Raw genomic sequence first — 14,557 nt, forward strand, 5'->3', positions numbered from 1 at the left:
TATTTTTCTGTTTCAGGAAAAGGAACAAATTGAAAGAAATAAACAAGTGCTCGAGGCTTCATACTTCACCGCTCAAACACTTGGGGGACTACATATTATACACAGATATGTGTAGAAAAACAGATATGAATATCGAACAAAAGTCGGCCACAAAGAGACAAGTGTTGAGAAAAAGTTACGAAGTCTTCAGCATTCATCATCGTGTTCAACAAACACAAGACATTCATCATAATGTTTTTCCCATGAGAACAACAGAGTCATCTCTCAAACTCATAAACAAAGTCACCTCTCAAACCCTTCCTAATATATAAAGATAGGGTCATGACTATGTACTGAAACAAGTTATGAAGAAAAACCTTGTTTATTTTATATTATGTAAAAAAAATTTACAAGAAAAACAGTTACGAGAAAGTTATAGATGTATTTTAATACGTGTAATAGTCAAAAAACTTGTTAAAGTTCATGAATAAAAACTTGTCAAAGTTGTTTCATACAAAACATGTGTATTCCTATTTCTTTCATCGTATTATAACACCATTATGAAGTTGAGACGTCTTCTTCATTAAGTGTCGATAAAATAAAAGGGCCCTCTTTTATAAGCCTCATGTTGATAATCCATGAGAAGAATCATAAAGCATTTTAAAGGATAAAAATGCTAAGCTATTCTATAAGTCCTAGATAAATAGCCAAGAATAGAATATACAGAAGTACCGATAAAACTTCTTAATATAAAAGACTAAGTACAAACTTAGTCAGCAAAATATTTATTTTTTACAAATGCCCTATTATGATAACTGGGGACTTCATCAAAAGATCCCTTAAAGTTGCCAAGGGATAACACCACCAATTAATATAAAAAAACAGTAAAGTTTGAAATATATTCAACTAGTCACTGAAGGGGCTGGAACATCAGAAGTTGCAATCTCATTTTCAGGGGCAGTCACATGCACGGTAACAACTTCTGAGGGAGCAGCAATAGGAGCGATTTCAACTGGGCCTGGAGTGTTAAAATTACCAAGGGAAGCAAGAGTCACAGGAGCTTCAGCTTCCATGGACTGTGTCATAGAAGTTCCACCCTCGGGAGTCGGAATTGCAACTCCAATTGCCGCAGTAGCCACTTCTTCATTTAAAAGCTCTTCTGCCCCAGGAGTTCCAAGTGCAGGAGAAGGAGTATCAACTGGTTGTTGGCTTTTTTCAATAGTGTCTAAGACTTTGGCTAATTCAGATTGCAAATCAAAGTTTTCTTGAGTAGCTTCCATCAAAGCATCACGGCGAGATTTTAGAAAAGCCCAACTTACCTCTATGTTGAAGTTCTCCTCAAGAAGTCCATACTCCCTTTCCCACATAGCAAGATCGTTCTTCAATATCTGGTGTTCAGCTAAGTGGGAGTCAAGGGAAGCTTCAAGGGAGGCATGAGAACTCTTCAAAGCACGTATCTCGTCAGAGGAGATCCTTAAGTCAGCCTGAGCTTGAGTCAAGCTTTGCACTAACTCCCCTGCATATTCTTCTTTCTTCTCCACAAGTGCCTTAAGCTCTCTGATTTCTTCACTGGCCTTTGATAATTGTTCTGAAAATGACCACTCCAAAAGCTCCTTATCTTTTTCAAATTGGCTTGAAGAAGCCTTGGCAATTGCTAGCTCAGAAGTCAAACCACGCTTTTGCTGCTCCAGGTGATTTCTACTTTCTTGCAACTCCTCTATGGTCCCCTGAGCATTCTCAAACTGCTCCTTCCAGTTTGCTGCCTCAAGCTGGGTTTCCTTGGCTATTCTCCTAGCCTCAGAGATAGCCTTCGCAGACTCTCGATCCTTCTTCTCTAGAGTGGAGATTTTTCCCATTAACTCAGTACCAATAAGATTAGCCTACAAGGGAAAGGCATCAAATGTGAGAATATAGAGAGATATAAAAAAAACTTGTAAGTTAAAAGAGAAGTACCTTCAAGGTAGAATGAACTATGTCATTCATCAGAGTCAAGCAACTGTGGCTCTCCATCTTCTTCTTCTTCTCAATATCTCCGATTAGAGGCTCGAGCCAAACATCAGCTCTACCAGTCTTTCTCAAAAGGCTATGATTGGCAGGAATTTCAAGAGTAACACTTCTCATAGCCATGCCTCTACTGCTAGAACCCGCCTTTGTATGCTGAACAGAGGGAGGGGGTACAATGGAAGGAGGAGTAGTAGAAGAGGTAAAAACAATGGGAGCTGTGGGAGTCAAAGCAGGGACAATAGGAGCAGATATGGGAACCAAAACAAGTAAGGAAACAAGAGTCGATAAAATAGGCAAAGAAATACTCGTGGTTGTCAAAGGAATAGAAGAAATGGGAATAGAAGAAGAGAGGGGAGTTTCATCAAGAACTGGTCCAAAATCTCCACTCTCAAATCCACTAACAAAGAGACGTCGAATTGATTCATTAGAGCCTCTTGGAGTGGTATCCTCATCAGAAAGGATTTGAACAGGCTCGGAGATAGAGGCTCAAGCAGGAGTATCTTCAACTTCATCTCCATCAATGACGCGTCTCCTGGCTCTTGGCCTAGCTATCAAAGAGGTATTTTCTTCTTCCTCATTCTCAAAACTTTCTTCTAAAACTTTTCTTTTTGGTAGCGTGGCCCGAGTCTTTTCCAAATCAAGTGAAGTGGTTGAAGACGCTCGAATGGCAACGACTACCTCAGCTGTCATACCCCTGATACCAAATCCTGATAAACAGAGGGATAAAGAATTAAAATAAGAAAGAATTCAATATAAGGCAAAGCATAAGAAAATACATACCATGGGTCTTCACTTTTCAACCATTCAAAAGAGAAATTGATTTCCAAGTTCTCGCCTCCATAGGCGCAATCTTCAAAATTGAATCTACCCAACCACGAAAGTTAGGAACGTGTTCCACATCTCCCGTGGTAGATACAAAAAGCCAAAAAGAGATGAGATTAGAAAAGAAATCAAAATTCTTAAAAAATAGATACGGTAAGAAAAAGAAAAACTTACGTGCAAAATTCCACTTCTCAGGGAAGGGAATGTTTGTTTCACCCAACAAATCCACCGTACGTACAGCAACGTAACAATAATACCACCCTCGATCCTTGTCATCTTCGGGGTTTACCAAAACCTTCTTGCTTCTTGCAGTCAAGGTAAAAACTCTATGGTGAAATAATTTGGGGTGGTATAGGTGAATAAGATGGGAAAAGGTAAAATTAACATTGGCTTTGGTAGACAAATACCTTAAGCAAGACACAGCTCTCCAAACAAGAGGACCTACTTGTGCTAAGCAAATTTTGAAAAAGCGGCAAAATTCAAGTATAACTGGGTCAATGGTAGGATTAAATCCCAAAGTAAAGGGATAAGTATAAACGAAAGAGAATCCAATTCTGAAAGAAGAAATTCTCTGGTTTGGGGCAGGAATCATCATACGAAGATTATCTCTCCAATTACAATCTTTCCTAACAGTGGGAATCAACAAGTTCAGTTATTAAAGAAGGATAGGTGTCAGCTTTTTCTAAATTTTTAACTTGTTCTTGGAGAGATCTTCTATCATTCCCAAAAGATAAATCATTGGGTACGATTTCTTCAACTAAAGGTTCCTGAGTAGGTTCAGAAAGTTTTTTACCTTTAGAAGAGGGGGTCTTTGGGATAGAACTCCTAATGCCAGAAGAAGAAGAAGCAGAACCAGATGAACCACCACGAGTGGATCCTAGGCTCAAGCTCCGAAGCCTACCTCCTCTGCCTCTCCTATGTCTTACAGGGGCATTGGGGAAGTGATCTAGAATTGGAACTTTTCTAGGGTTAGGGTTTGGAGATGACATTGTTGAAGAAGGATTAACTAAAGGGGAGAAAAAGCAAAAGTGAATAATAAATTGCTTGTTGAAGATCTATGAAGAAGAAGACAAAAGAAAGAGGGTTAAATATGTTTATAATGACAACCGTCAAACTTAGAATTATTATGATGGAAAGCCTATAATAAAGGCAACTATCACTTCGTGAATAGTGGGAATGAAGAAGCCTTGAAAAAAGGGCGCAGAATTGCAGAACCAATCAGAAAGTGACACGTGTGTAGAGCATTAAATAAAAGGTGACACGTATGCAAAGCATTAATTAGAAGGGACAATTGAAGCGTCAGTACTGTCACAGTATTAATTACGGCAAAAATTCCCTTTTTATGAAGATCCACTTCCCAGATATTTAATTGATAAATAAATAGAAAGTGGGGGGACTATCTGTATTGGGAAAAAACTGAATTTACATTGAAGGTGACATGGCATGACACGAGGACTGGTCAAATGGTCAAAACATGATGATCAGTTAAGAGGCACGAGTGACAACATATACGGGGAAAGGAAAGCTAAATAGGCACGAGAGGCAATTCGAATAATACAAGCTTCGTACCTATTTAGGTCATTTAAAGCCAAGAGATCAGAAGGCATTGAAGACATGGATATGATGACGAAAAGGAGTCCAAATTCAATATTAAATACCCAATACGTTAGAGAATTGGTATTAAATAGGAATGATTGTGTAACGTCTTATTTAATGTCATTTATTGCTCATAATTGTCTCATTAAGACTAAGGTATTACTCCTTTACTTAGAATCAACTATAAAAGGAGGAGGTCTCGTCATTTGTAAGGACAGAGGATATCATCAACATTACATTGGAATACAAACCTATTTACTGCTTATTTGTCATTCTCAAAAAGTCTATTATTTCTTTTTCGTCTCCTGATTATCAGTAGCCCGAATTTCTATTTGTCTTTAGCTTTGACCAAAGAATCATATTTTTGGTTAAACAGTGTTGAGTAAAAAAATTCGAACAAAACCAACATATAAATATATAAATTTTATATATTCTTTTAAGATTTTATGTAGAATTTTCTTAAAAATGTATAAATATATTTGAGATTCTCTTACGAGATATAATATTTAAGAAAATATGAAGTGCTTCATATGTATTAATCTTAAATAATTGGTTATATGATCATTTTCTTATCAAGTGTACTGAAATACGTCATTCTCTTTGTTCATCCATATTCATATGTCAAGCTCTATTAAATTCTTATACCTTTTTGAATTTGAAGTGGTTATTATTAGTTAAGTATCGTATTGATTTTTATGTTTAATTACTAAATTCGGTTAATCTTGAAAGTGTATATCAACGAAAATTATCATCAAACGACTAAAAAACTAACTATTATGTGTTACTAAGTAAATTCACCCATAAAAATATTTAATAGATAATATGTGTGAGCACGTGATTTTTGCCCAAAGCAAATTATTCCCAGAAATTCAAACAAAATAATTTTTTTATTATTTTACAACTTTTTGTGAATTTTGGTGTCATTTTCTATTAATTGTTGCATTGTATCTGTGCATTTTAATTCATATGAAAAATACAAAAATATGCATTTGCATTTAGGATTTAATTTTATATTTTTAGTATTAATTAGTGGTTAATTTGTTTTAGAACAAAATATGAAGAAAATAACAAAAATAGTTCACTTTTGCATTTTTTAAATTGTTTAATTGTGAATTCGTCCCGAAATAGTCGTTAAAATAATTTTAGAAATCAATTAGTTTAATTTTGAAATATATTAGGACTTTATTTTAATTGTTGCAATTTTATAAAATCAGAAAAATTCAAAATATACAAGATGAAATACAAAAATAGATAAAAGAAACAAATGAAAAGGAAAAAGAAAACAAAAAGAAATAGAGAAAGGGCTGCCCACGATTTGGGCCATGCCCAATTGATTCTCCCAGGCCCAACATTTTTTTTCTCTTTCTTTCCCCGACCCAGGCCCAAACCCTACCCGGTCCAAACGACCCATCTCCAGAGATGCCCAAACGACGTCGTTTCACAGCAAATCAATCCAGCCCTTCATTCTCCATAATCCAACGGCTGTGGTGATTTCATGTTGACTTAATAAATATGTCCGAAACATTCCCAAACCCTAAAACATAACTCACCTTCCTCGTACCCCCTGTTACCTCGTCGGAACCCCACCGCTGGCGAGCGCCACTTATGCCATCGACCACCAAAATAACACCACGAGACCTCCTCTTCTCCCTCATCATGAATCCACCACCCGTTTCCTTCAAATCCCGCCCTAGCTCGTCGAATCCTCGATCAAAGATTCTCCGGTCAAAACCCAAAGTAACCCAATCACCACCAAAGTAACACCATGTGACCGCCTGAGCCTCCTCTACCCAACCCCCATAGCCCTATCTCTCGAATCTACATGGAACAGCTCGAATATCAAATTGAAGGTTTTTGACCAAAAACCCTAATGCAAAGTCTCCATGATTTCGGACCCTAACAACCCTAACCAGGTGTTTTCTTATGAAAACACATGGTTCGGGATATTACGGGTCAGAAATTTTGGGGGATTTGGAGAAACAACCACTGGCCGGAGCTCTTTGTTGTCAGTGAGTTCTTGTAGGCATTTTCTTTTGTTTCAATTCTTTTTCCTTTTCTGATTTTCTGCATGTGTGAATTCCATGGTTAATGTCTATTTTGATTTGCGTCTTAATTTTTGTCTAATCGTGTGTCCTGATTTGTTTTGATTAAGCCTAGTTGATTGTTTGATTTTAATATGTTCAAATTCCTGATCTTAGTTTGATTTTTAGTTAAGCCGTTGATGATTTGTTTATTATTTTTACTAAGTTTTGTTTGAATTAATTTCTGGCGTTCCTTTAGTTTAGGTTAATTACTAGTTAGTTCAGTTTCAGTTTAATTAGTCGTCGTTTGGAAGTTAGTTTGGTCATTAATTCTGAGTTCAATCGATAGATTCAACAAGAGTTTAAATTGGGGTATATTCAGAGCTTAAGAAACTGTCTTGGTTATAGCTGTAGTTTTAGCTTAAGTTCAGGGGTAGTTTAGACATTTAGGATTGGGCAACACATGGTAGTTAAAACTAGAATCTTCTAGGGCCTTCTAGAGTGGTACTTTAGTGTAGATTTCAACAATTTTAGTGGGATTACTTGAGTAACAAGTTAGAAATAAGAGGACTAAACTGAAAATAAAGAAGGATTAAAAAGAAAACCAAAAATCTGATTATTCGCTCTTGGGTTGCCTATAAATTGGCATTCTCATGCCTTAGAGAGGGGTCCTTTTTTGGGGGGAAGCCAACAAAAATTCCCCAAATACTCTCTAGTTACAGATTCAAAAGGAAATCTGAAATTTCCTTTAGAATTTTAAGCTTTTCTATAGAAAAACCAAAAAAAAAAAAACTCTGAAGACCAAAAAAAAACATTATTCCAGTGCCTTTTTTCCTCTTAGATTATTTTCCAATTCTAGCTTAGTGCAATTCTCTAATCCTTTTAAAAACCAAAAATAGCTCGAAATATGATGTTTCTGCTCAAGGTTTGAAGTTTGAAAGTCACTGGAATCATTTGAGCACTAGTATTGGGTTATTCGAGTTGGACTTTGGTTTGCTTAAGTTGGCTGTGGTTTGTTAGGTTTGTTTCTGAGCGTTTTGGTACTGTTTTTGGGTTATCCTGTGATCCTATTTGGTTTTGAAACAATCCTGGGGCTTAGAGCTTGTTTCTGAACTGCTGCTGTTTGGTTATTGTATCGGCTAACCTCTTCTCTTTTGTTATTTCACCCTTCCAGGTACACACTCGAAATTCTGCTGTAACTTCAAGCTTGAAATGGAATAAAATTGCCCACCTATTTTGATCCTGAGATTTGCCTGCTGGTTGTTACATATTCATAGTTAAATAGATACTATATGTGTTGTTTAATATAGTTAAGTGCCACTTGGTTGTGTATAAACTGTGGGCTGTATGGACTGTCACCATTACTCTTGATTGAATTTCATAAGTAAAGAACAAACGAAATTATTTTGAACCCAATTACAGAGTGATCTGATTTCAGGCATGCTTCAGTTAAAAGTGTTAGATTCATGATAGGTTAGTGGCATCGTTTTGTAAAGGATTTGTTAAATCATTTCTGATTTGTGTAAGTAGTAGGACATAACGTTAACAGCATACTCACAGCTTAGGTTCAATTGCCATGCCAATTTAAAGTATATGAGTTCTCCACCTTAGTTCCAGTTTTTCTTTTTACCTTAGTGGTATCTTGTAGCTCGTCAAAAGTTAAAATAATCTGAGTAAAAATTGAAACTTAAGGTGATCATTGTTGAGTTAATCTGAATAGGCGTATGTTGTTTTCCTGCGTTACTAACGTGTTGAATGATTTGTGGTAACTGTGGTGGACGTCTAGGTCTACACTGAACTGAGGCTTCACATGATTCATCCCGCAGCCTGACGGCAGGCAGTTGGGCCTAAATGCATCAATAAGAGGCCCAGGCCTTGCTGATTTCTTCATATGGCTTGTGTCCAAGAAATGACCAAGGATTTGAACGCATGTGTTAGTGAATTTCATGGCTTTTCCCAAAAGAAATATGCGTTAGACTCTTTAGGCACGATTTTAATAAAATTACATTCCTAAACTCGGGTGCGTATTGATGCGACCCAAATCCAAATCTCAACGGAGTCAACTGTGTTGACAACCATGGGTGCATTGATTGCGACGTGGTTCGAGACGCATTTCTGTGATGTTGCAATTCCTTTAAAATAATAATAAAAGCAGTTTATGAATAAAAGGCACTTAAGCACACATGTATTAAATAAGATAAAATCAAATACAATAGTTGAGCGACCGTGCTAGAACCACGGAACCCGGGAATGCCTAATACCTTCTCCCGGGTTAACAGAATTCCTTATCCGGATTTCTGATTCACAGACTGTAATACAGAGTCATATTTTTCCTCGGTTCGGGATTCAACCGGTGATTTGGGACACCATTAATCTCCCAAGTGGCGACTCTGAATAATTAATAACTAAATCCCGTTCCGATTGTCCTTTAATTGGAAAAACTCCTTTACGCCCTTACGGGGTGTAGGTGAAAAAGGAGGTGTGACAGCTCTGGCGACTCTGCTGGGGATCGAACCTAGAATATCTGGTTCAGGGTTCAGAATTCGAGCTCAGATAAATTATTGTATTTGGTTATATCTGATTTTCCTACATGTTTTGTGCTGAATATGCTAAATGCTACCGCTTTGATATCATTTGAACTGTATATAAACTGTGTAGATACCATCCTCTCTTCACCTCCGGGGATGTGCTTTCTGGTTGAGACTCCCTATTCTGTTAGTGTCATACCCTGAAATAAAAAAAAAAGGCTCGGATAAGTTGCAAAGCCGGACGATCTTGCGGGTGCCCGGTACGCTGCCCCCTCCTCGACTCGAGTTGTCCGCTCGAGTGCACTGTTTAGAACACATACCCAGGATTTGAACCTAGAATAACTTGACTTCATGCTGGATCCCTGGTAGGAGCGCTTAATTGCATCATGCTGCATTTGACTTAGGGGACTCAACACGGGGGTTGGGTCCGTCTAGGGCTAACAACCTGAAATGAAAAGACCATCCTGATGCATCCTATTTGTTCTGTACATATATTTGTTTCGAAACAGCATGTTGACCGGCTTTTGAATCTCGGGAATGTTGGAAAATTGATAAAAAGAGGAAAAGAGAAAAGAGAGAAATAACAGTTATGGGGTTAATTGATTATTTTAGAAAAACCAATGACCAAATACTGGCGAAACTCTACCGAATTTTTGAGAAAATGAAAAGAAAAATGCTTTATTAGTATGTTTTACTAAAAGCAAAAGAAAAATAGAAAAAGAGTATTTATTTTTGGAAAACTGTTTGTTGAAAATGAAAAGGAAAAAAGTCTTTATTTTAGTTTGGGAAAAATAGGTTGTTTCTTGTTTGTCGAAAATGAAAAAGAAAAAAAGTCGTTATTTTGTCTTGTTTTCAAAATACAGAAAGGGAAAAATAGTTTGTCTTGCCATGGAAAGAGCCTTGTTTTCAAAAATATAGTTAGTTTCTATGCCCGAACTACGCAGGTTTGATTCTCACAGGGTGTGAGATACGTAGGCAACCCTCATCGGATCCAACCTCCCCTTTGCAAAAAAATAGCAAATATATATATATATATATATATCAATTTTCGTCGTAAATAAGTTAGGTGATGCCTTTTTTGTCAAAAATAGCCGAATGTTCCCGAAAGGGACGCCGGAAGGCTGACTTTGCAAAGACGACCATTTTTGGTCATTTGATTTTTGATTGGTTGACTCTCACAACCTTAAAATCTTCATTCTTGGGAGTGCTGAAAGGCCGTGTCTAAAAACCGAGTCGGTCATTTTAAATTTGGAAAAGGAAATAGTTAATTTTGTTTTGAGTCAAATAAAAGTTTTGTTTTTTCTTAAATCACTTTAATAAATGTGCAGCAGGAGTACGATGCAAAACGAAACTTTCTCAATAATGACTAAAATCCCTTTCGAGTTGCGGCTATGGTGGAACGATTTAGGAAAAGAAGGACAAGACGAAGTCAAGAAATATCTGAAAGGTCTTACGGGTTTGTTGGAAATCAAGCCTCGGGGTGATATTATAAATGCGTTGGTCACTTGCTGGGACCCGGCGCACAATGTCTTCCACTTCTCAGATTTTGAGCTCACCCCAACTTTGGAGGAAATAGCCGGGTACATTGGAAATGCTGAGGTTCCGTTAAGAGGAAAATATCTGGTTGCTCCAAGAGCCATCATGGTGCATCAGTTTTTAGACTCATTAAAGATACTCAGGACAGTCTATAATCAAGATTTGGCAAAAGGTTTTTGCACTCTGCGCTTCATATACGACAGGTACGGCCATGTGGGAGGGTTTAACAAGACGGACATCAAGCTATGCAGTAAAAATAACCGTCAAAAATGGGATGAGCACAGACGGGTGGCTTTCATGATAACCTTTTTGGGCCTCCTGGTGTTCCCAAGGAAAGACGAGAATATTGATATAAAAGTAGTCGGGGTCGTCAGTACCTTGCTTACTCAAGATGAAAGCACTCTTGCGCCTATGATCGTGTCTGACATTTTTCGAGCTCTCACTGCCTGCAAAGCCGGAGGCACTCTTGGTTCGTTTGACAAGACATGTATAGGAGAGTTTTACATAAGGATTGACGGGGTTAGTCTGCCTGAAGGAGTAACAGCATGGATATCATAATTTCGTACTCTCACGGACAGTCAGATACAGTGGACGTTGGGATGGTTGCCTGTTGAAGAAATCATATACATGCCAGCAGCTAGGTTGCATTTTCTTTTGATGGGACTTAAGAGCATCCAGCCTTATGCTCCATGTCGGGTTCTGAGACAACTCGGGAGATGCCAAACAGTGCCACGGGAGGAAGATCTTAGTGCTCAAGTAATTGAGATTAGCCCTGACGGACAGTTTCCCGAAGCAAAAGTTCGCGAGATTTGAAATGAATGTCAATATCTACAAGCAGATACTTGTGTGCAGGATCGGGCCAAAGGAGAAATGTCTCCAGAATACCTCGCATGGTACAGAAGAGAATTGGAGCATCAGAGGCCAGCTAAAAGACCCCACATCCAGGATTTCACTGAATCATCACAAGAACAATGGGGATGGCTAGCAAAAGAAGAAGGCTATCAGGCTGAAATCGGCAAGCTGAAACAACAGATTGGAGCTTTGAAATTTGAGAACAGTGTGCAAGTTGCTGCTGATCAGGGAGAAAAGAACAGGTTGGCCCAAGAAAATGAGGCACTTAGGGCCCAAATCCAGCAAATGAGGATAGCTGCCAATAACCAACAAAGGAGCCGATCGGATGAGCGGTTTATAAAGGGGCTGAAAAAGGAAATTAGTGAGTGCCGGGATGAGCTGAAAAAATCCGAAGGCACCATAGCTGGACTCCGGGCACAGTGGGTAAAAAGAACAGAAGAACGCACCCATTACATGCAACAATTAAAAAGGGATTATGAAAAGACCATTGCTAGTATGAAAAGAAAAGTGGTCACCCTTGAGGATAAAGCCGCTAAGCAAGCTAAAGCTTTTAAGACCGAAAGTGGACACTGCTATGATTTACTGGCCCGAATGGAAGTAGAAATACAGCAGCTGCAGGATCAGCATATTCAGGATTCTCGTGTGTTGGAGGCTCGCAATAATCAAGTAAGGCGATTGCTTATAGAAAAGGGTCGAACAAGAGACAGGATAAAGACCATTGCCCACGCCATCCTTAGGAGATGTCGAGTATGTGAAGACATGACCCGCACTACCTTCTTCTTGGCAGTGATGATTTAGGTCAAGCGAACCATGTATGAGCTGGAGCAACTTGAAAGGGATTTGGCACCTAAGCCCATGGCGAGGCCGAACGATGCCCCGCGGGCACCCATTTTTGAAGCACTAATGTATTCATAGATCGAGTCTGTATTTTCCATTTTAGAGTCTGTTGTTTGTCAGTCTGTTTTCTTTTTGCGTCCAAGTATGCTAGTATGTTCGGAGTCTGTATTTGAGTTTAGTTGGAGTCTGTTATTTTCCATTTTAGAATGTTTAGTTTGTAATAGAATGTTGTGGTAATGAAAAATTTGAAAATTCCCAAAAATTTGTTCCTTTATTTTGGCACTTAGTTTCACGAACTACGCCTGGTCTGATTCGTGCGGGGTCACGATACATAGGCAATCTCCATAGGATTCGACCGTAACCGAGTAAAGAAAAGAAAACAAAGAAAGGGAAAAGCGGAGAGACGAAAAAATGAATAAAAATAAGAGAAGAAAGAAAAGAAAATAGAAGAGCGGCAAAACAAGAAAGGAATAGAATAAAGGAGGAGGGAAAGGAAAAATAAAAAAGGAGAAAAGAAAGAGAGAAAAGAAAACAAAAAGAAAAGAGAAAGCTTACAGTTGGAACTAAGGAAACGCCGGGATGACGCATGCGGTCGAACAAATGCATAATAGAAATGGTTAACTGTATAGGTGCATTCATGCCCAATGTGCGGTTATCCAATCTGTTAAAGCCTAATCTCTAACGGAATTGTTGTATAAATGTGTGAGTCCAGGTAGGTGGTTAGTTGTTTGGAATTCTGGCAACCCATCCATACAACACTCGGTCTAAAGATAAGGTGAACATGACTGGCCCAGAATCTGATACGAGTGTTGTTGACCCATCAAAAGAAGTAGAAGAAATGGACATTCATGCAATGAGGGAGGAAATGTATAAGCTGAAACAACAGATGGCTGAAATGTACCAAGCCTGGGCGAAGGGGCATCCACCGCCAGTTTATCCCACTAACCCCGCTTATATCCCACCATTGGCTCAGCCTCAGGAGCCACCCACTGTGAATTCATCTCCAGCATTTCCCCTCTACCAACAATGCCAAGGCACCACTTCTCATACATCACAGGCTCCTCCATCCAAACAAGTCTCATACCCTCCTCCACCCATCACTCCCGTTTTTGTGGCACCTCCGTCTGCTACCGTACACCGATCCCCTAGTGAGCCTCTGTTCTAGATGCAAGACAACCAGTATTATCCCCTTGAGCCTACCTTCAAAGTACCAGAACCCTACTCTTATACCCCTCATCTTGATTCACGGCAGGCACCGAGAAGCCGCCTAAAAACCTTGAGCAGGAGGAGATGATCAGAAAGGTCAAAAGCCTGGAGCAATCATTCCGAGAAATGAGGGGTTTAGGGGGCCAAGTAAGTGTGGCCTATAAAGATTTATGTTTGTTCCCAGATGTTCAGTTACCGGCCGGGTTCAAGATGCCTAAGTTTGATTTGTACGACGGGCATGGCGACCCAGTAGCACATTTAAGGGGATTCTGTAGCAAGATGAGAGGAGTAGGAGGGAGAGACGAATTGCTGATGGCATATTTCAGCCAAAGTTTGAGTGGATCGGCATTGGAATGGTACACTAGACAAGACCATAGCAGGTGGTACACCTGGGATGACTTGGCCCAAGCCTTTGCCTGTCAGTTTCAATACAATCTTGAAATCATCCCAGATCGACTGTCATTGACAAAGATCGAGAAGAAGCCCGGTGAGAGCTTTCGAGAATATGGGTTCCGTTGGAGAGAGCAAGCGACGAGGGTTGACCCCCGATGAAAGAGAGTGAAATGGTTGATTATTTCTTGCAGGCTTTGGAGCCCACCTATTTTGGTCATTTGGTGTCAGCAGTGGGCAAGTCCTTTAATGAAGTCGTGAAAATGGGAGGCATGGTTGAGGAGGGACTCAAATCCAATAAGATCATGAGTTATTCAACAATCAAAGCAACCACCCAATCCATTCAAAACGGCACTGGGGGTGTGCTTGGGAAGAAGAAGAAGAAAGAAGAGGTTGCAACTATCGAATCCGTAGCATGGTCCAGGTCTAGAAGCCCTTCACCCTATTACAACCAACCCAGACTCCACTACCCAAATTATCCGTATACCCCATATGGCCCTCCTCAACACTATTATCCACCACCAGAGCCACACTTTTCTGTCCACCATGCCCAAACTTATACCCAGTCTCCGGCTCACGCGCAATAGCATGCGTCGGCTCCCCGAAATACATACCCAGCTCCACAAAACACATATCCACACTCGAGGGCTTATAGGCCAGGATCCGGCTTCCGCCCAAACCAAGCTTTCAGAAACGAGAGAATGCAGAAACAGAAAACATTCACTCCACTGGGAGAATCCTATACCACTCTTTTCCACAAACTGAGACAGGTAGGCCTATTGAACC

The 14,557-nt window shown here is 39.3% G+C and overlaps 1 protein-coding gene across 1 annotated transcript; it reads right to left on the reverse strand.

The window, feature by feature from the left end:
- Nucleotides 1-881: 881 nt before the first annotated feature.
- On the reverse strand, nt 882-1,989 carry LOC138868304 (uncharacterized). Its single transcript, XM_070145849.1, has 3 exons — nt 1,933-1,989; nt 1,527-1,859; nt 882-1,421 (listed from the first exon to the last, which is right to left on the reverse strand). Exons 1-3 carry the CDS (start codon nt 1,987-1,989, stop codon nt 882-884), a joined length of 930 nt encoding a protein of 309 aa, XP_070001950.1.
- Between the last annotated feature and the right edge of the window lie 12,568 nt (nt 1,990-14,557).

This window comes from Nicotiana sylvestris, chromosome 5 (assembly GCF_000393655.2).
Source record: "Nicotiana sylvestris chromosome 5, ASM39365v2, whole genome shotgun sequence".
NCBI classification, from domain to species: Eukaryota; Viridiplantae; Streptophyta; class Magnoliopsida; order Solanales; family Solanaceae; genus Nicotiana; species Nicotiana sylvestris.

What these genes read in the sequence shown, in the direction of transcription:
- LOC138868304 (XM_070145849.1), bottom strand. Translation starts at nt 1,989, where the DNA reads ATGGAGAGCCACAGTTGCTTGACTCTGATGAATGACATAGTTCATTCT. An exon ending in TAGTTCATTCTACCTTGAAG is followed by an intron (nt 1,860 to 1,932) that starts GTACTTCTCTTT and finishes TTTCCCTTGTAG; the next exon opens with GCTAATCTTATTGGTACTGA. An exon ending in AAGAAATCAGAGAGCTTAAG is followed by an intron (nt 1,422 to 1,526) that starts GCACTTGTGGAG and finishes CGTGCTTTGAAG; the next exon opens with AGTTCTCATGCCTCCCTTGA.